Genomic DNA, 18939 nt, shown 5'->3' with positions numbered 1-18939 from the left:
GGAGGCGATGAGTTCTTGGAATCTGACTATCCTTGAAAAACTATCCACCTCTAATCCCAGCACTCGGGAGGCAGAGGCAGGCGGATCTCTGTGAGTTCGAGGCCAGCCTGGCCTACAGAGCGAGATCCACAAAAGGCACAAAGCTACACAGAGAAACCCTGTCTCAAAAGCAAAAAAAAAAAAAAAAAAAAAAAAAAAAAAGAAAAGAAAAAAACAGAAAAAGGAAAAGAAAAGAACATTATCCACCGGCCCACTCTTTAACTTCGTTTCTCAGTGCAGTTGCCAGGTGTTTTAATGTAACCAAAGTCTTCTTAGGCTAAGGTCCTGAGGAAGACATTACGCTTTGTAGGATTCAGAATCGTGTTTGAGTGTAGAAAGCCGTCTCCTGGCTCATCTGCCACCGCAGGCAGTGGTCCAACTTTGGTAAAAATTACTATGTCATGGTGAAAGAACTCTGTTCCTCTTCCAGGCCATCCTTCAGGGACTTGGAAATGGAAAGTAGTGCAGTTTTTTCTGGCCATCGACCAGGCAAGGGACCCCAGGCTTCTTGGGGTAAGTTCGGCTAGCAATTTTAAAGAACTCTTCGGCAGCATCAAGAGCAATGAGACGGTCCTGCAGTCAGAAAAAAAAGACAAAAGAAAAAGAAAGAAGCTTACTTGGCTGGAGAAATGGCTCAGAGGTTAAGAGCCCTGGCTGTTCTTCCAGAGGTCCTGAGTTCAATTCCCAGCAACCATATGGTGGCTCACAGCCATCTGTAATGAGATCTGGCGCCCTCTTCTGGCCTGCAGTCATACATGCTGTATACATAATAAATAAATAAATCTTTAAAAAAAAAGAAAGAAAGAAAGAAGCTTACTTACCAAGTTGGAAAGCGAGCTATACGGACGAGAAAATTTAATAAAAATAAAGACTGCCTTTGAAATGATACCAAACAAGTAAAACACTCATTAAAAATCTCAAGACTCAGAGGCTTACCTTACCCCTTTATGTACATTACCCAAGAGATGTTTCCACCAATAATTTGTGTGTGTGAGCACATGTGTATGTGCAGGGAGGTGTGGGTGTGTGCAGGTGTTCAGGTGGGTGTGGTGATATTTTAATTGTGCTGAAATGTGATTTTATTTGTATGTTAATAAAAAAAAGTTTGCCTGGAGATCAGAGGTCACATAGCCATAAACAGAGTCAGGCGATGGTGGCACACGCCCCTAATCCGATCACATGGATCACAGGCAGAGTGTCTGTGCGGTCAAGGACACACTAGGGAACAGCCAAGCGTGGTGACACGCGCCTTTAATCCTAGTACCAACCATAGAGACGTGGAGGTCTGTATAGACAGGTAGTGAAGAGGATGTCATGTGGCTGGACTTAGAGCCAATGAGAAGGCAGAACAGAAAGGCAATAAAAACACAAGTCAGACAGGAAGAAGCTCTCTCTGGGGCGGTGAGGTGGTAAGATAAGGTAGTCGTGGCTCTTTACTATTTCTCTGATCTCTTCGGCTATTACCCCTGTATTTGGCTCTGTGTTTCTTATTTAATAAGACTGTTTAGAATTCCGTCTACAGATGGGCTGGTGTGCACTCGGCATGCAAAAGTCAGAGGTCAACCTTTGGCGTTGCTCCTCAAGAACCACCCCACCTTTGTTTTGTTATTTTTTGAAACACCGTCTCTCACTGGGAGCCTCTCTCTGGGAGCTGTGGCACACCTTCCTGAGCTAGGCTGGCAGGTCCACAAGCCTAAGGCATCGGCCTGTTTCTCTGTGTCCCAGCCCTGGGGTTACAAGCGGGCCACCATGTCAGGATCAAACTCAGCTCTTTGTATTTACACAGCAAGCCTATCACCGGCTAAACTCTCCCCCAGCAGCCCTCTGCCAATCTCTCTGATCTTGGGCTGTAGAGATACTTTGACTCTTTGACCTGATGTAGAAAACTTTAACCACACAGCAGAAATCATCTGAAAAACAACCTGAGCTTCAACAGCTGCTGTGGGATGTCGTTCCGTATGCTGCGAATGTGTTGCTCTGATTGATAAATAAAATGCTGATTGGCCAGTAGCCAGGCAGGAAGTACAGTATAGGTGGGACAAGAGAGGAGAATGCTGAGAGGCAGAAGGCTGAGTCAGTCAGGGGCTGCTGCTGGCTGCCACTGCCATGAGAAGCGAGATGTAAAGTACCGATAAGGCACAAGCCACGTGGCAACTTATTAGTAGAAATGGGTTAATTTAAGATATAAGAACTAGATAGCGCCGGGCGGTGGTGGCGCACGCCTTTAATCCCAGCACTCGGGAGGCAGAGGCAGGCGGATCTCTGTGAGTTCGAGGCCAGCCTGGGCTACCAAGTGAGTCCAGGAAAAGGCGCAAAGCTACACAGAAAAACCCTGTCTCAAAAAACCAAAAAAAAAAAAAAAAGAACTAGATAGCAAGAAGCCTGCCACGGCCACTCAGTTTATAAGTAATATAAGTCTCTGTGTGTTTACTTGGGTCTGAGCGGCTGCGGGCCTGAGCAGGACTGGAGAAAACTTCAGCTAAAAACAGCTTTAGGCAGGATCCTTCTCTTCAAAGCTCTCCGGGTTTCCCTTGGAACCACCAGCCACAGGTGCACACAGTGGCAGCACCATTTGCCACTCTGTCCTGGTGGAGCTGGCGAGGTTGGGATGCAGGGGGAAATAACAGAAAAGGGGGAAGGAAAGCAAAACAGGGCAGGTGAGGAACAGCATCCACTTACCACGACCAAGAGATACCTCTCGGAGAGCTCCCAGCTGGCTGGGAAGATGGAAGTCTCTTCGGCCAGTTTCAACAGCATCTCTCGGGCTTTTCTCGTGTTTTTAGAGTCACTCATGGTGCTGAGTTTGGTCACTGACAGCAAAGAGTCTGCTTCCCTTTGAAAACCTAAGGTAGAAACACAGAGTCCTTCTGTGAAGTCGTCACTAGGAAGTGCTCATCCCGGGATACTATCTATCGCTGTGATTATTACGAAGGGATCCACATGTGGATTCTGTACAATAAAAACTAAGTCAGAGGCACTACTCGAGTGCTGCTTCCCACCTCTGCGAGAGTGGGAGGCTCTTTACTTAAAACTATTTTCTCAGGGCAATGATGGCGCACGCCTTTAATCCCAGCACTCAGGAGGCAGAGGCAGGCGGATCTCTGAGTTTAAGGCCAGCTGGTCTACAGAGCGAGATCCAAGACATCCAGGGCTATCTCGGAAAAAACAAAACCAAACAACAACAACAATAAAAAACTATTTTCATGTTTCTCCTGGTTGTTTTCTTTGTTACCTTTTCCCTCTACTGAGGGAAGTCATACCGATCCCCCGACTGCTCACTACAATTGTCCGCTGCCCTGTCCTAGAATCCCTACAGCTCTCCCCAGCCTGAACAGTGGTCACCTGCACGTTGCTACATCTCGAAGCCCTGATTTCCTCATCGTAGTCTGGTTAACTGGTAAAAATTATTTCCTTAAAGATAGGAAAGACTCAGAGAAGGAAACCTGCTCAGGCTGATGTACACTTCAAAAAGGAGACTGTTCACCCACAGCAATATTGAGTAAGTTAAAGAGCACCCGCTTTACCTCACTATTCCCCAACTGAGACAGCAAGGGCTAGCAACCTGGTACCCCACCTTTGAAAATCCTGAGTGCCAGGGGTCATGTTATTTCAAAGCAGAATCATCAAGAACTTTAAAGGTAATCATTTATTTCTGAACACTAAAGCAAGCTCATTTTAGGATGTGGGCTACATTTACTCAACCCTGGTAGAATTAAGAAAGGCCACCGTTCAACGTCTACCATAATGCCCAGTGTACTTTCCCAACCTTGTAACTTTTCTTCCTTTTGCTTCTTTTAGAATTATCTGCTGTGTCTCGATGTCTCTTACAAACCATATTTCTTCCAACTTGCCACATCCAGAAAGCTCTTGCTACTTGCTCGGTCACCCCTCATCCAACTCAATCGCTAAATGATGACAAAACAGTAAATAGGAACACCCCTGTGACTTCACTACTCTGTGCTCCCTCATACGTGGGGACACATGGAGCAACACGAGCTGGTGACAACAGAAATATCAAGGTTTAGTCTTGAGAACACAGAAGCAAGCCTGAAGAACAAATCGGTGTAAGGCAGTTTAATAGCCAGTGCTGACCATCTTTCTACAAAAGCCTCGGTGGAAAGAGGGAAAAGCGGTGCCCGTGACTAGTTATTTTTACCAGTTCCCAAGACTCACCCAAGTCTTCTAAGATTCGCCTCCATCTGTTTCTCACTTCTCGGCGAATCTGCCGCAGGCTGTAGATATCATAGTTGAGTCGCTGCCATTCCTGGAAAGAGAGAAAAACAACTCGCTTTTACTGACACCCGCTGGCCTGAAACCTCTATCTCATTTCTGAACTCTATGTTGCTTAAATGTGTTGTTCTCCACCTCACTAATCTTAAACACAATCGGAAAAGAAAAGGAGGTATAGACGAGATGGAGCTGGCAAGAAACAATGTTATCAGCTACCACCGCTGAAGAATATGTCCCCTTCTAGGTGACAGCGTTTCTAAATATGTACCAATTTTCTCCACTGCACTGACCTTGCCTGCAAAATGGAGTATGCAATAGTAAAGTTTCCACACAAGACTACTGTCAGGACTTAAGGTGTAAAATACCAGGACAAGGTTGTCTCAGCGGGGAAAGTGTTTGACACACAAGTGTGAGGACTAGAGCTCAGATCCTCAGCACCCAATGCCCAGTGGGTACTCAGAGACAGAAATATGGGGGGAGGGGTTGTCATTGAAGCCAGCTGGATAGCAAGACTAGCCAAATTGGTGAGCTCTGACTTCAACTGAGATGCCCTGTCTCTATGAATAAGGTAAAGAGTGTCTGAGGGATACTACTCACACTGGCAGAAACATACACATGCACTACAGACGTATGCAAAATAAAAGAAAGGTCAACAGCTGCCTAAAATGAAGACCTAATAAAATCCGTGTATTTGGGGCAATTTACAGATGAAGAAACTAAGGCTCAAGTAGTTTATGTGATCAATCTAATATATGCCAGGTAATAGACATTAGATGTAGTGTTTGTACCTAAGTTTTACTCTAAAGTTCACGGAAAAAAAAATTGTTAGGAATCCACATCTCAACTTATTATTAGAATGATAACAAATTATAACAGATCTAGGACCCCCAAGCACCCTGATTCCTAGCCCTGCTTCCCACACCACATCTTAGCATCGCTCTCTTGGGAGGGTAAATTGTTCAGGTACGCAGGGAGCCACGAAAAGGTTTCCGTTCTGCAAAGTTCTAAAGCACCAGCCTTCGGGTGGTACCGGCATCATGCAGCTCCTAACACAGAAGCTGAATCTTAGGTCTTTACTGCCCTAAGCCATCTCTGAAGGTGTCGGGGGAATTTGCTTTTAAGGAGACGTATCTGTAAAGAACGATCACTTTACCTTTTCCTCTCTTCGAAAAAGCACAACTGTCCCCGCTCACGGCTTTAGAGAGCATCGTTTTAAATGTCCAATTTAAGACACAAGCTATTTAATATTTTGACTCCTGTAACTGAAAATCTTCCGACGATACCACTCGTTCCCTACTAAATTGCTTTCAAAACACACCTGCCTTGCAACCGGCCTTTCAACGGGCATGCCTTGTTAAGAGAAATAAATGTGGCTGCCACTCGCAGGATTCAAAAGACGCCCCTTTGAAAAAGGAAAGCTGACGAGGGGCAGTGGGCTTTGTTATGACTGCATTTCAGATTGCGGCTGAGGACCTGCCGCGCCACGAGACGGGTTCCCGCTCCCCTCTTTAAGGTCGGGAAGTTGTGGGTTTCCTGCTCCTTTTTTAAAAAGGCGTGTGCACGTGTGTGTGATGCCCAGGGCCAAAGACAAAGTCTGCGGCCTTCGAAGGGAGCGAAGCTAACTCAATCATTTAGAGCCGGAGGGAAGGCTCGGCAGTTAGGAGACGGCCACCGCTCTTCCAGAGGACCCAGGTTTGTGGCTCCCAACCATCCATCGGCAACTCCAGTTCCAAGGGACTCTGACGCCCTCTTCTGGCCTCTGGGGGCACTGCATGCACATGATGTACAACATACTGCACACAAAACACCCACACACCTAAAATAATTTTGTGTGTGTTACTTGACTTTATTTTTTTATTTTAGACAGTAAAATATTTTCTCTGTAGAAAATAATATAAATGATAACATTTCCCAATAAGCCCTTTTAAGCCAAATGATAGACGAATTATACATATAAATATTGATTAGATTCTGGGATACATATGAGACCTATCTTCATCTGTTCAGAGAGCTATGTTTTACTTAAGTTGTGTAAGTGAGATAAAAAAATTCTTTTATTTTATTTTATTTTCTATTATCAGCTTGATACAGTATAAATTCTTATCCTAATAGTGAAATGTTCCACTGAAACTTGCCCAGTGATTGAGTAAAACCAAAACTTATTAATAGCCACAGTCATCCTAGGTCCCCCCTGCCATATAGCCTCTCTGGTTCTGTGGGTTGCAGTCTGATTGTCCTTTGCTTTATATCTAGAATCCACTTGTGAGTGAGTATATACCATGTTTGTCCTTCTGGGTTTGGGTTACCTCACTCAGGATGATTTTTTCTAGTTCCATCCATTTGCCTGCAAATTTCATGCTGTCATTGTTTTTCTCTGCTGAATATTACTCCATTGTGTATATGTACCACATTTTCTTTATTCGTTCTTTAGTTGAGGGGTATCTAGGTTGTTTCCAGGTTCTGGCTATTACAAATAGTGCTGCTATGAACATAGTTGAGCATGTGTCCTTGTGGTATGATTGAGCATTCCTTGGGTATATGCCCAAGAGTGGTATGCCTGGGTCTTGAGGTAGTTCAATTCCCAATTTTCTGAGAAACCGCCATACTGATTTCCACAGTGGTTGTACAAGTTTGCATTCCCACCAACAGTGGAGAAGTGTCCCCTTTGCTCCACATCCTCTCCAACATTGACTGTCGTTAGTGGTTTTTTTTTTAGATTTATTTATTTATTATGTATACAGTGTTCTGTCTGCACGTATCCCTGCAGGCCAGAAGAGGGCACCAGATCTCATTACAAATGGTTGTGATCCACCATGTGGTTGCTGGGAATTGAACTCAGGACCTTTGGAAGAGCAAGCAGTGCTCTTAACCTCTGAGCCATCTCTCCAGCCCGTCATTAGTGATTTTGATCATAGCCATTCTGACAGGTGTAAGATGGTATCTCGGAGTCATTTTGATTTGCATTTCTCTGATGACTAAGGATGTTGAGCATTTCCTTAAATGTCTTTTAGCCATTTGAGATTCTTCTTTTGAGAATTCTCTGTTTAGCACTTTAGCCCATTTTTTAATTGGATTGTTCAGTATTTTGATGTCCAGTTTCTTGAGTTCTTTATATACTTTGGAGATCAGTCCTCTGTCAGATGTGGGGTTGATGAAGGTCTTTTCCCATTTTTTAAATTTTTAATCCCCCCCCCCCCCAGAGCTGAGGACCAAGGACCTTGCGCTTGCTAGGCAAGTGATCTACCACTGAGCTAAATCCCCAACCTTTTTTTTTTTTTTTGGTTGTTTGAGACAGGGTTTCTCTGTGTAGCTTTGTGCCTTTCCTGGAACTCACTCTGTAGCCCAGGCTGGCCTTGAACTCACAGAGATCCGCCTGCCTCTGCCTCCCGAGTGCTGGGATTAAAGGCGGATTCATTTTTTTAATTTTAAAAAAAATTAATACACAATCCTGGCTTCATCTTAGCATCACATAAAAGCATACCTAGCCAACCCCTGCCCCTCAACTGGATAAATTGTAAAGGAAAAACTCGAGCAATGGCCTTTTTGGTGGGAGAGACCTTACAGTACTCAAGTGTCCACTCGGTACAGCATACGCAGCTGAGCCAGACTGTCTGTCCAGGTTTGGATCCAGCCCCACTGACAGCCCGCCTCACTGCCTGAGCCTCATCTACAATATGGCTGTTCACTGCCTACGCCACAACGGCTTACTGTGAGGCTCAGTTGTTTCCAGGGCCTTCAAATGGAGGTGAGCACACTTCCTCCTTCAAGTCAGTGCAGCTCTAACACTGAGGGGCGGCAGAGACGGCTCAGCAGCTGAGAGCGCCCACTGCTCTTACACAGGACCTGAGTTTGGCTCACAATGGCCTGTAACCCCCATTTCAGGGGGGCCCGATGCCTCTGCCTCGATGGGTACCTACATGCATGTACACATGCCAACAGATACACACTCAAAGTTAAAAATAATGAAAAATAAATCTTTGGAAAAGAAATAAGCCCCAAACATTCAGAAATATTTCTGTTGTGCACTGTGTGGATGGAGAACATTATATATATACATTATATTGCACAATAGCCCACTTGTGGTAATAGCCAGAAGAAAGTTTTCTACGCTCTTAGCATCAAAAGGCAATTTATTTTTCCCAAAGACTGTTTCCTCTTTCTGGACACAGAATTTTATGACTGATCAGTTTCCACATTCCTCTGAAGTTTCTGTGTCTTCTTGTGGAAAACACATAGGCTTTAGGAAGATCTTAGAACGGCCATCATTTGGGACTGCTTTTTATTACCTCCTCACTATCATTCCCTCTTCTGTTCTCAGGATTAGTTTTGCTCTCTCACTGTGCTTTCATGTAAGCTGCCTTGAGTTCTGGGTTTTGCTTGTTTGTTTGTTTGTTTGTTTGTTTTGTTCTAAGACCATACACAGGTGCTGCAGAGATGGCTCCATGATTAAGAAAGCACACACTGGCTGGGTAACTCACAACCACACCTAACTCCAGCTCCAGGGATACAATGCCCTCTTCTGGTCCCCACAGGTACTGCACTTATGCATATGTGCACACACATAATTAAAAACTAAACTTATGCCGGGCGGTGGTGGTGCACACCTTTAATCCCAGCATTCGGGAGGCAGAGGCAGGCGGATCTCTGTGAGTTCGAGGCCAGCCTGGGCTACCAAGTGAGTTCCAGGAAAGGCGCAAAGCTACACAGAGAAACCCTGTCTCAAAGAAAAACAAAAAACAAAAAAAAACCCTAAACTTATAAAAGGCTATGAGTAAAGTATTAGCACAGTGTTTCCTCTCTACCAAGACTGATCCTGTGTTCTGGACTCAATGCAAAGTGATCAGAATTTTACTCACACTTCATTAGGAGTTCACATAACCAAGCAGTTGCTTCACGAGAACCCAGAACCTTAACTTTTGCACACAAACCACTAGATGGCTTCATTAACTTGTGATTAAAGGTCCACTAATTTGTCTCAGTCCAGTGCTGATGCCTGGACAAGATTCTTTCCATTCTTTATTTTGCAGTGTTAGAGGTGCTAAAATTACAGGAAGTCATATAAAATTCAGTGTTGATATTTAGCAACAGAAAAATAACTAATAAATGAACAGCAGGAAGAGAAAGTCCTTGGATCATCCAGGTGCCAGACTTTCCTTATCCTATTGTCCATTATTCATTATTTTACAGTTCCCCTGGTGGAGAGGCTACTACAATTCACACAAGACTGGGATTGGTCCTAAATATAAAGTTAATTAAAATATAAAATTAATATAAAATAAATGTAAATGACTGTGATTGCTCCAAGATGAACATCTGTGGTTGGTGGTGAACACTGGCTGGCATCTTCACAACCAAACTAGTGCCCTATCTCAGGCAGCAGCACCTGCTGGGGGTGGCTTGATTCCAGCTTAACAGGTAAAGATCCCATACCACCCAGTGCCAAGCAGGGACTAGACCCAAACGCCAGGAATCTCTCAGGCCACAAGTGGCCTGCAGAAGCAGCAGTGGGGACAGGGAGCTTAGAGGAGCCACCTGTGAAGCGCGCAGGAAGCGGTGTGTCCAGGCCTGAACCCTGCTGATTCCAACAGAGGTCTCACCGGCCCTCCAGGGTTCCATCCTCAGTGACAAGGGATGCTGTGCTTGAATGACCCTGACTACCCAAGGTCAGTCCGCACTCCTGTTTGTTGCCATGGGTACCCAAGTCCCGGCAGTGGCTACTGACTACTGAAGGAGCATCTGAGAGAAAAGTCCAGAGTACTCAAGACAGAACGAAGCCAAGAGGAAGAAGAGAGTCAGTAAGAGAGAGCCAATCAGGGTTGAGGAGAGGGCTCAGTGGTAAAGAGCACTTGCTCTTCTTGCAGAGGACCTGGGTTTGGTTCTCTTGGTTCTCGGATCCCACACGGCAGCTAACATCGGTAATTCCTATTCCAGGGGATCTGGTGCCCTCTTCTGGCCTTTGAAGGCACTGCACACGTGTGGTACACATCTATGCAGGGAAAACACCCATATACATAAAAATAAATAAACCTTGGCACAGAGAGGGAGGGTATAAAGAAAGACTAGAAGAGCCAGAGGTGACAACCTGTAGGCCCCGGTCACAAAGGTTCCTGAGAGCTGCCATATTTTCAGAGCCAAGAGTTTCAAACCCCAGGCTGAGCTGTAGCCGGCGACCGCCAAGGATCAAGAATCAGAGACCTGGGTCCCTGTACCAGGACAGTAACATTAGAGGCTGTCACCTGTACACCCTCTACCGAAGACGAAGGCCACTAGGGACTAACTTTTTACCTACCTACGATCTACTCACGACCCTCGGCAGCTGAATGGTGACACACACTAGGACCCCAGGCTCCCCTACTGTAAATAGCCTGCACATAAGATTAATGGGATCGGGCTGGAGAGATGGCTCAGAGGTTAAGAGTGCTGGCTGCTCTTCCAGAGTTCTCAGTTCAATTCCCAGCAACCACATAATGGATCACAACCACCTGTAATGAGATCTGGTGCCCTCTTCTGGCATGCAGGCATACATGCAGATAGAACACTGTATACATAACAAATAAATAAATGTTTAAAAAAAAAGGTTAATGGGATAAAACTTTCACACATCCATTTATTCACACATATGATTATTATCTTTTTTGGGGGGGTTCGAGATAGGGTTTCTCTGTGTAGTTTTGGTGCGTGTCCTGGATCTCCCTCTGTAGCCCAGGCTGGCCTCGAACTCACAGAGATCCGCCTGGCTCTGCTTCCCAAGGGCTGGCATTAAAGGTGTGCACCACCACTGCCTGGAGATTATTATCTTTTTTAACATAAAATACCTAAAAGTTTTAAAAAAAAAAAAAAAAAAAAACTCTAAAACCAGTAGAAGCCTGAGCAGAACTTAACTGAAATTTGGATTTAATAAAATGAGCGAGAAGAGGAGACTGAATACCCCTTAACACAGGACTCCAAACAACAGAGCCAAGTGGGGGAAATGAGGAATGATAGCATACAAAATCTTCTCCAACTACATCCTTTCATAACTGAAAAGACCTACTCCTTCATGTTAGAAAGGAAGAAGTTCTTGATGTACTTCATAACTGTTAAATTGTAATGACTTACTTTTTAAGCTTGAAGCAACTTGAAAATAAGAATTCAAGATCAGCTAAATAACCTTCACAGGAGAATTTCGTTCCACTAAGCACCAAACATTTTTCTTAACTTGTGTTGATTTTCCCATAATTTCCTAAACAGTACGCTGTGGTCAGTGTGCTGGGGTAGCCTTAAATATTAAGAATGGGTGAACTGGCAAAGATCTGACAAAAAGAATAATGTGGAATTAATTCTGTGCAACATCTGGGAACCACGCCAAATTGAAAATTTGTGACTGAAATGAACACCTGGAGATGTTCACAGCTAATTTTTTTTTTTTTTGTTCTCCTCCTCAGTTGTTGGCCAAATCAGATTAGAACTGATTAATATGAAGGCTCAAGCAGCAACATGTAAGAGAAGGAAAAAATAGAATCTTGTGCCACTACCTTCCAGCTTTGAGGGCCAAAAGCTGGCTGTGAACATGAACACTGATTTAAGTTCATTAGATCATGTGGTGGTTTGGATGAAAACGACCCCCGCAGGCTCACTGGGAGTGTTATTGGAGGTGTGGCCTTGGAGTAGGTGTGGCCTTGTTGAAAGAAGTATGACACTGTGGGGCGGGCTTTGAGGTCTCAGATGTTCAAGCCAGGACCTATGGCACTCTCTCTTCCTGCTGCCAGTGGACCAAGATGTAGGACTCTCAGCCACCTCTCCAGCACCATGTCTGCCTGTGTACTGCCAGGCTTCCCCACCTGAACTGATGACAGTGGACTGAACCTCTGAACTGCAAGCCAGCCCCAATTAAATGTTTTCTTTTACAAGAGTTGCCATGATCATGGATGGTGTCTCTTCCCAGCAATAGAAAACCTAACTAAGACAGATCATTTCTCCAGTGCAAAATCAAAGCACTGTGTTCTCCAGGGCTGGAGAGTTCACTTAGCAGTTAAAAACGCTTTTTTGGTTCTTAAAGAGGACCCCGGTTCGGATCCTAACATGCATATGAACGGCTCCAGTTCCAAGTGATCTGACGATCTCTTCTGACCTCTGTGGGCACCAGGTATAGATATGGTGTGCAAACATGCATGCTGACAGAACACTTACACATAAAAATAAAATTTAAAAAAAAATTAACACTGTATTCTCTAACCAGCAATTCCCCTGGTCACTCACTACTCTAACCTTTGATACCATTTGTTTGTACAAATATGCCACTTTAAAATCCATACAGAGGTGACTCAGGCAGTATCTGTCCTTTTGTGTCTGGCTTATCCCATTCAGATCATAAAACAATGACCTCTATGTTCATCCACACGATTGCAGGATTCCCCACACACACTCTTTGTTCTGTTTTTGACATGCTCTTACTATGTAGCCCAGGCGGTCCTGAAACTAGCAGCAATCCTCCTGCTTCCATGTTGAGATTACAGAGCTGAGACACACACACACACTGTCCTCTACTGCTGCGGTGTCTTTGACCAAGAATGATCGTTCGCTCGCCTCTACATCAGTGTTTCTCAGCCTGGGTCAAACGACGCTTTCCCGGGGACTGCCTAAGACCATCAGAAAACATAAGATGCTTATATGTTTATGTAAGCTGTTATGTTTACAATCCGTAACAGTAGCAAAATGACGGTTATGAAGTAGCAACAAAAATAACCTTATGGTTGGGGGTGGGGGGTCCCCACCACATGGCGGACAAAACCAGAAAGGCTCGCAGCATTAGGAAGGTTGAGAACCACTACTCTGCATCTAAATCCTACTTATCAATGCCACCACCTCTTCCCACTTCACTGGAAGTGATGGCTTCTTCTCTAGAACTCCCTCAGTCTTTACGAACAGTGCCATATGTAGGTCTCTACACTGCCACATTGGTGTGTGTGGGGTGTCCTTCACTACCAGAGTACAGGCTCCTTGGACACCAGAACCCGGGTTCATCGGTACCCTACGTAGTCCTTCGTACACGGTGCATCCGATAATGGGTTTGCTGACTTCAGCGGCACGTAAGACGCATGAGGAAGCCAGGTTTTGTAGGTGATGGAGCGCCTTTCAAATCTAGAACTCAGTGCCACATCCCATAAGAAAAAGCTACTCAGGGGCCAGGTGGATGACTCGGTGGGTAGGGGGCTCATGCTGTGAAACCGAACAAACTGAGTTTCATTCCCAGGGCTCACATGGTGGAGGGAGAGAGTCGACTCTCACAAACTGGCCTCTGACTTCCTCCACACGGGCACTGGTAGCACGAGGGTGTGTGCACACACGTGTGCAATAAATAAATGTAAAGAAAAATAATTTGGCTGGGCGGTGGTGGCGGTGGCGCACGCCTTTAATCCCGGCCCTCAGGAGGCAGAGCCAGGAGAATCTCTGTGAGTTCGAGGCCAGCCTGGTCTACAGAGCGAGTTCCAGGATAGGCTCCAAAAGCTACACAGAGAAACTCTGTCTTGAAAAACAATAATAACAATAATAATAATACTGTATAATCCTTTCCTATTTTGAACAAAGCAGATTTATATAATAAAGTATTTTGTCTCACATATATTTGAGAAGCAATGAATTCAATGAAGATGAAATAAAACCAGAAAATCCATGATCCCTTCCACTCTGTGCCTGATGAGGCGTTTGAGATTTGAAGGCTACTTTGCAGTTCTATCTCTTTCAGCACTAAAACTATCAAAAACAACTGGGTGACAGGCCCTGAGACGCCCCTCTGCGTTCATCACGTTCATAAGAAACCCAAGAGGATGTATAGCAGGAACCTGTCAGGTGAGACTCTGAGGCAAACACTCAGTTGATGAAGTAGGAAACCTCAACTTAATTGAGTTCGAAACTATCCGCTTCCCAGATCCCATAGTTCTCAAAGAGTTTTCACTCAACCAGACCCAAGCTTAGCCTGTAATATTGTTCCTCCATCACCCACGAGGTGTGGGAATGAGAATTCAAAGAGATATAACGTGAAACTTCCCAAAACTGATCTCTGGTCTGGTCACCTAAGTATAGAAAGCAGAAGTGTGGCCTTCCTCTATTCTGGGGGGTGGGAACCTGGGGGAGGAGGGGGGAAACAGAGGGAGGAGAGGGAAGGAAAACTGGCCAGGATGTAATATATTTGAGAAGAATTAATAATAATAATAATAATAATAATAATAATAATAATAATAATAGGGGCTGGAGAGATGGCTCTGCAGTTAAGAGCACTGGCTGCTCTTCCATAAAGAGCGTGGGTTCAATTCCTAGCGCCCACATGGCAGCTCACGACTGTCTGTAGTTCCAGTTCCAGGGGGTCTGACACTTTGTAACAATACACATAAAGTTAAATAAATGAAGAAGAAGAGGAAGAGGAGGAGGAGGAATGGAATGCCAAGCATGGTGGGCACTCCTTTAATCCCAGCACATGAGAGGCAATGGCAGGTGGATCTCTGTGAGTTCGGGGCCAGCCAGCCTGGTCTACAAAGTGAGTTCAAAGCTGTTACACAGAGAAACCCTGTCTCAAAAAACCACAGATAGATAGATAGATAGATAGATAGATAGATAGATAGATAGATGAAAGTAAATAAATAAAAAAAGAGGGGCAGCCCTCCTCTATTCTCTAGCTGCCCATTACTATCCAGCAGCAGAAAGAAGACCAATGCGACCAGACCTCACGCCACCTGGTCCGAGGGACAGACTGGAGAGACTTGGCACGGAAGGAGAGTGTCAGACAGTCAATTATGCAAAGGGAGCTCAGAGTTTCCTCTAGACATCCCCGGGCTAGACAGTGTCAAGGCCACCGGAGCAGAAGGGGCACTGTCTGTCAGCGCTCTGAAAGCCTGCTTTCTCCGTCCATCAGACACGGTGTGCACACGGGAAGGGTCGGATTCTATTTCATTGTTCCTAGACAGCTGGTCCACTCAAAGCCATCTGCCTCTGCCTCGCCCCAGATGGGACAGGCTCCAGTGACAGAACAGAGACACCCAGTACACCAAAGGATACGTATCAGCCCAGATGAACCTCTGAGGACAGAGTGCCAAGGAATTCATTCAGTCCATGTGAGATCAGTGTCCAGAGGCCTGGCACTTAGGCCTGTGGGGGGCTCCAGGACCTGTCTCCCCAACAGCTCTCACATTTGGCTTTAGGGCCTCAACCAGAGGGTGCCATTACTGTGGGACACTCTAAGAAAGGAGGGTCTAGTTGCTGGTAACCAGAGCTGACGGAGAAAAGAGCCTTTGCAGCTGAGTAGGTCAAATTCTGATGAAGGCTTCACTGTCCTCACCAGACCCTCTCCTTCGGTGACAGAAGCAGCTTCTGATGCTGGAACTTCACCTGCCGCGCTGAGGGGACGCGCCCTCTGGCTTTGCTTGCTTCCAGATGTTCGGTTTCACCACCATTATGGAAGGTGTGCAGCTAAGAGATACGTTCTCACGCGCTACGCTACAGTTAACACCTCTCCATCCATAGGGTCATGAGGCCTGCGTTTGTTTTTTAGGCACTTGTGAGTGGCTCAAAATGGTTGATATCACTGACCCTTCATTCGGCCTTTTACGAGTATCTGATAGGTGACCTGTCAAAGTCAGAGGACCAAAATTCCACACCCAAAGCATGCTAATGTCAACATTGTCTGAATGGGAAGAGCCATGAAATTTGATTATGCATATACAGAATGCCTTTTTTTTTTTTTTTTCAAATTTCCTTACCTCTAGTCACCCTTTCCCACACACCAGACCACCCAGATTTGTTAACCGTAAATACTCCTAAACCTTGAATAGGAATAGTTGAGGCCTGCTCTCCTGACCCCACGCATGGCTTCCTCATGAATAAACTTCCTATTTTGAAGAACTCATCATTTCGATGGGTAGTGGCAGCGTACACCTTTAATCCCAGCACCTGGGAGGCAGAGGCTTGCAGACTGCAATCTCTGAGTTTGAGGCCAGTCTGGTCTACAGAGTGTATTACAGGACAACCAGAACTACACAGAGAAACCTTGTCTAGAAAAACAAACAAACAAGGAGAGAGGGAGAGAGAGAGAGAGAGAGAGAGAGAGAGAGAGAGAGAGAGAGAGAGAGAGACTCACTCATCATCTTAATCCAGACATTATAGGTGAATACCTATAATCCCAACACTAAAAAGGAAGAGACAGCATGATTGCTTCTATGTATGGGGTCAGCCTGGTCTACACAGTGAGTTCCAGGCACTGAGACTAACTGTATGAACCTATCAGAAAAAAAAAAGTCAAACAAATGAAACTCTCATTATTCCAGTGACTGACATGCTATGGGCCAGGCAAAATGAACCTGGTTCAGTAACACTTGGGTCCTCCCTACTGATCTTCCAGATCTCCTTGAGAGAGACAGTTGAGCAGGTAAGAGTATTTGCCACTGAGCCTGATGATATGAGTTCAATCCCTAAAATGTACTTGGTAGGACAGAATCAACTCGTAGAAGCTGTCCTCTGATTTCCATGCAGGTACAAGCCATGGCATGTATACACATACACACACATACACACACACACACACACACACACACACACACCAATCAACCAATAAATAAATAAATAATTTACGAACAAAAAGGAAAACGTGGGGTAACACAGCTATTTCCCCCAGGCTGGGTATGATCACTACCTCCACCTTGCAGCTGAGTACCTATGATGACCTCCGTGACATCAGGCCTGTGACCATTCCTCCTGAAGGGAGGGGACAGGCTCCTGAGCCTCACTAGACTCTGTGACTATGTCAGGGGACTGGGGCGTGACTTCCTAGTGGTGTGCCTGCCTGAGTCACCCATCTCCCGTAATTAACCCCAATCAAACCATCAGTCCAACATCCCGGACTTGGACAGATTCCCTTCATTGGTCCATCGGGGCCCTCTCTATCCAGGGTGAATAAAGGCGCACGTATTTACACCTCCCCAGGAAAAGTCACACAGCACACATAACTCAGCCCTGAAGGCCGTCAGGCCTACCTAGCATGCCACTATGCCACCAGGTCCCAAGGTCCACCCAAAATGAGGTCACGAAGATTAATAAAGAAAAACTTTAGAGCAGATTGTATCCATGCCACTCAGAGGCTCAGGTGACAGACATCACCCTTGGGTTACTGCTTTGGAACGACACATGCCGCCCTAGCCGCTCACTCAGTCCCACGGCCTGTTGCAGTGCTCATCTGCTTCCGCCTACGAAAGGTCAAAGGTGAATGCTGAGCGGTGCTGTGCCCACTCCCCCTGTTTATTTTTAGCCCGTATCTCCTCTGGAAACAGACTGCATTGTGGTCCAAGGCCTCTGACCTAATTCCTTATCTGGTTTTTAATCAGATTAAGCCAAGGCTGGCTCACAGCTTTTACCACTGCCCAGGCATGCTATCAAAGCCTTGGAAAGGGATGGCTACGCAGTACAGAGCTAGCTCATTTTGTCTAATAGGTGGGGGTCTCAGGCCTCACGGGGTTTCAGGGTTACAACTCAATGTGATAGAGCTCACAATGCTGCTCGGGGAAGCAATGTTTACCACGAGTCACGAGTATTCCTAAGCAACTACTTGGAACCAACTCAAGAGTTCTGGGATTCCAATTACTGCACAGAAAAATGGCAATCCGCTGCTGTCACCAAAGGCCAGGGACAGTAAGGCTAAGTTCCTGCTCACGGGCAGGCAAGGAAGACTTCTTGTTTCCAGCAAGGTAGAAATGGCCACTTCACACAGTTACCTTGGGGGGCTGGAGAGACGGCTCAGCAGTTAAGAGCACTGGCTGCTGCTCTTCCTGAGGACCGGAGGTTCAATTCCCAGCTCTCACATGGCAGCTCACAGCTGTCTGTAACTCCATTTCCAGGGGGTCCGACACCCTCACACAGACACACGTGCAGGCAAGACACCAATGCACAGAAAATAAATCTTTAAAAATAAATAAGGGGTTGGGGATTTAGCTCAGTGGTAGAGTGCTTGCCTAGCAAGCGCAAAGCCCTGGGTTCGGTCCTCAGCTCTGGGGGGAAAAAGACATAAATAAATAGAGATAGATAGATAGATAGATAGATAGATAGATAGATAGATAGATAGATAGATAGATAAATTTAAAATAAAATAAAAGGGTACATAAGAAAAAAGAAGAATGTACCATGATAAAGGCCACTTCAAAGACCTCAGCCATGTTTAAATGTATGGGTGGGCTGTGGGAGACTACTTACATAGCACTTATATTATACTATGAGGCAGGGGAATGTAACGTATACTGGGAGATACACTTAAATCTGTGTGTGTGTGTGTGTGTGTGTGTGTGTGTGTGTGTGTGTGTGTGTGTTGACGGATGTCAGAATCTGAAGATGCTCAAGTCCCTTTGATAAAATAGTGTGGTATTTGCATATGACCACGGGTATTTAGGGCTTCCACTTACAAAGCCTGATGCAATACTGGGAGCCCCGAGGTAAAATAACCACGTAAGCAGCAACAGTCCTGGTTCCGCCTGGAAATTCTCCGACTAAAACATCTGTTGATCATTACCAAGTGGTTCCTGGCGCACACACAGACAGGCGTGGTCTCCTTATCAAGCCCAATTAGGAAGCGGCCTGTTAATTCTAGAAACACAGCCTCGACTTGTTCAGGAGACCTTTGCCTCTTTCCTCCTTATCAACATGGCCGGTTCTCAT

At 45.5% G+C, this 18939-nt stretch overlaps 1 protein-coding gene across 2 annotated transcripts in view; it reads right to left on the bottom strand.

Moving 5' to 3' along the window:
- Positions 1–256: 256 nt before the first annotated feature.
- Mreg (melanoregulin) overlaps positions 257–18939 on the bottom strand; it is a 62458-nt gene continuing 43775 nt past the window's right edge. For both annotated transcript variants that reach the window (XM_028870028.2, XM_037210299.1), the window contains exons 3-5: positions 4213–4303; positions 2719–2882; positions 257–612 (exon numbers count right to left, since the gene is read on the bottom strand). In XM_028870028.2, coding sequence (XP_028725861.1) covers positions 478–612; positions 2719–2882; positions 4213–4303 — 390 coding nt within the window. In that variant the 3' untranslated portion in view covers positions 257–477. The remainder of the gene's footprint in view (positions 613–2718; positions 2883–4212; positions 4304–18939) is intronic.

Source organism: Peromyscus leucopus, chromosome 13, assembly GCF_004664715.2.
Source record: "Peromyscus leucopus breed LL Stock chromosome 13, UCI_PerLeu_2.1, whole genome shotgun sequence".
Lineage (NCBI taxonomy): Eukaryota > Metazoa > Chordata > Mammalia > Rodentia > Cricetidae > Peromyscus > Peromyscus leucopus.
The sequence above is the reverse complement of the archived record's forward strand: the minus strand, read 5'-3'. Positions and strand labels throughout refer to the sequence as shown.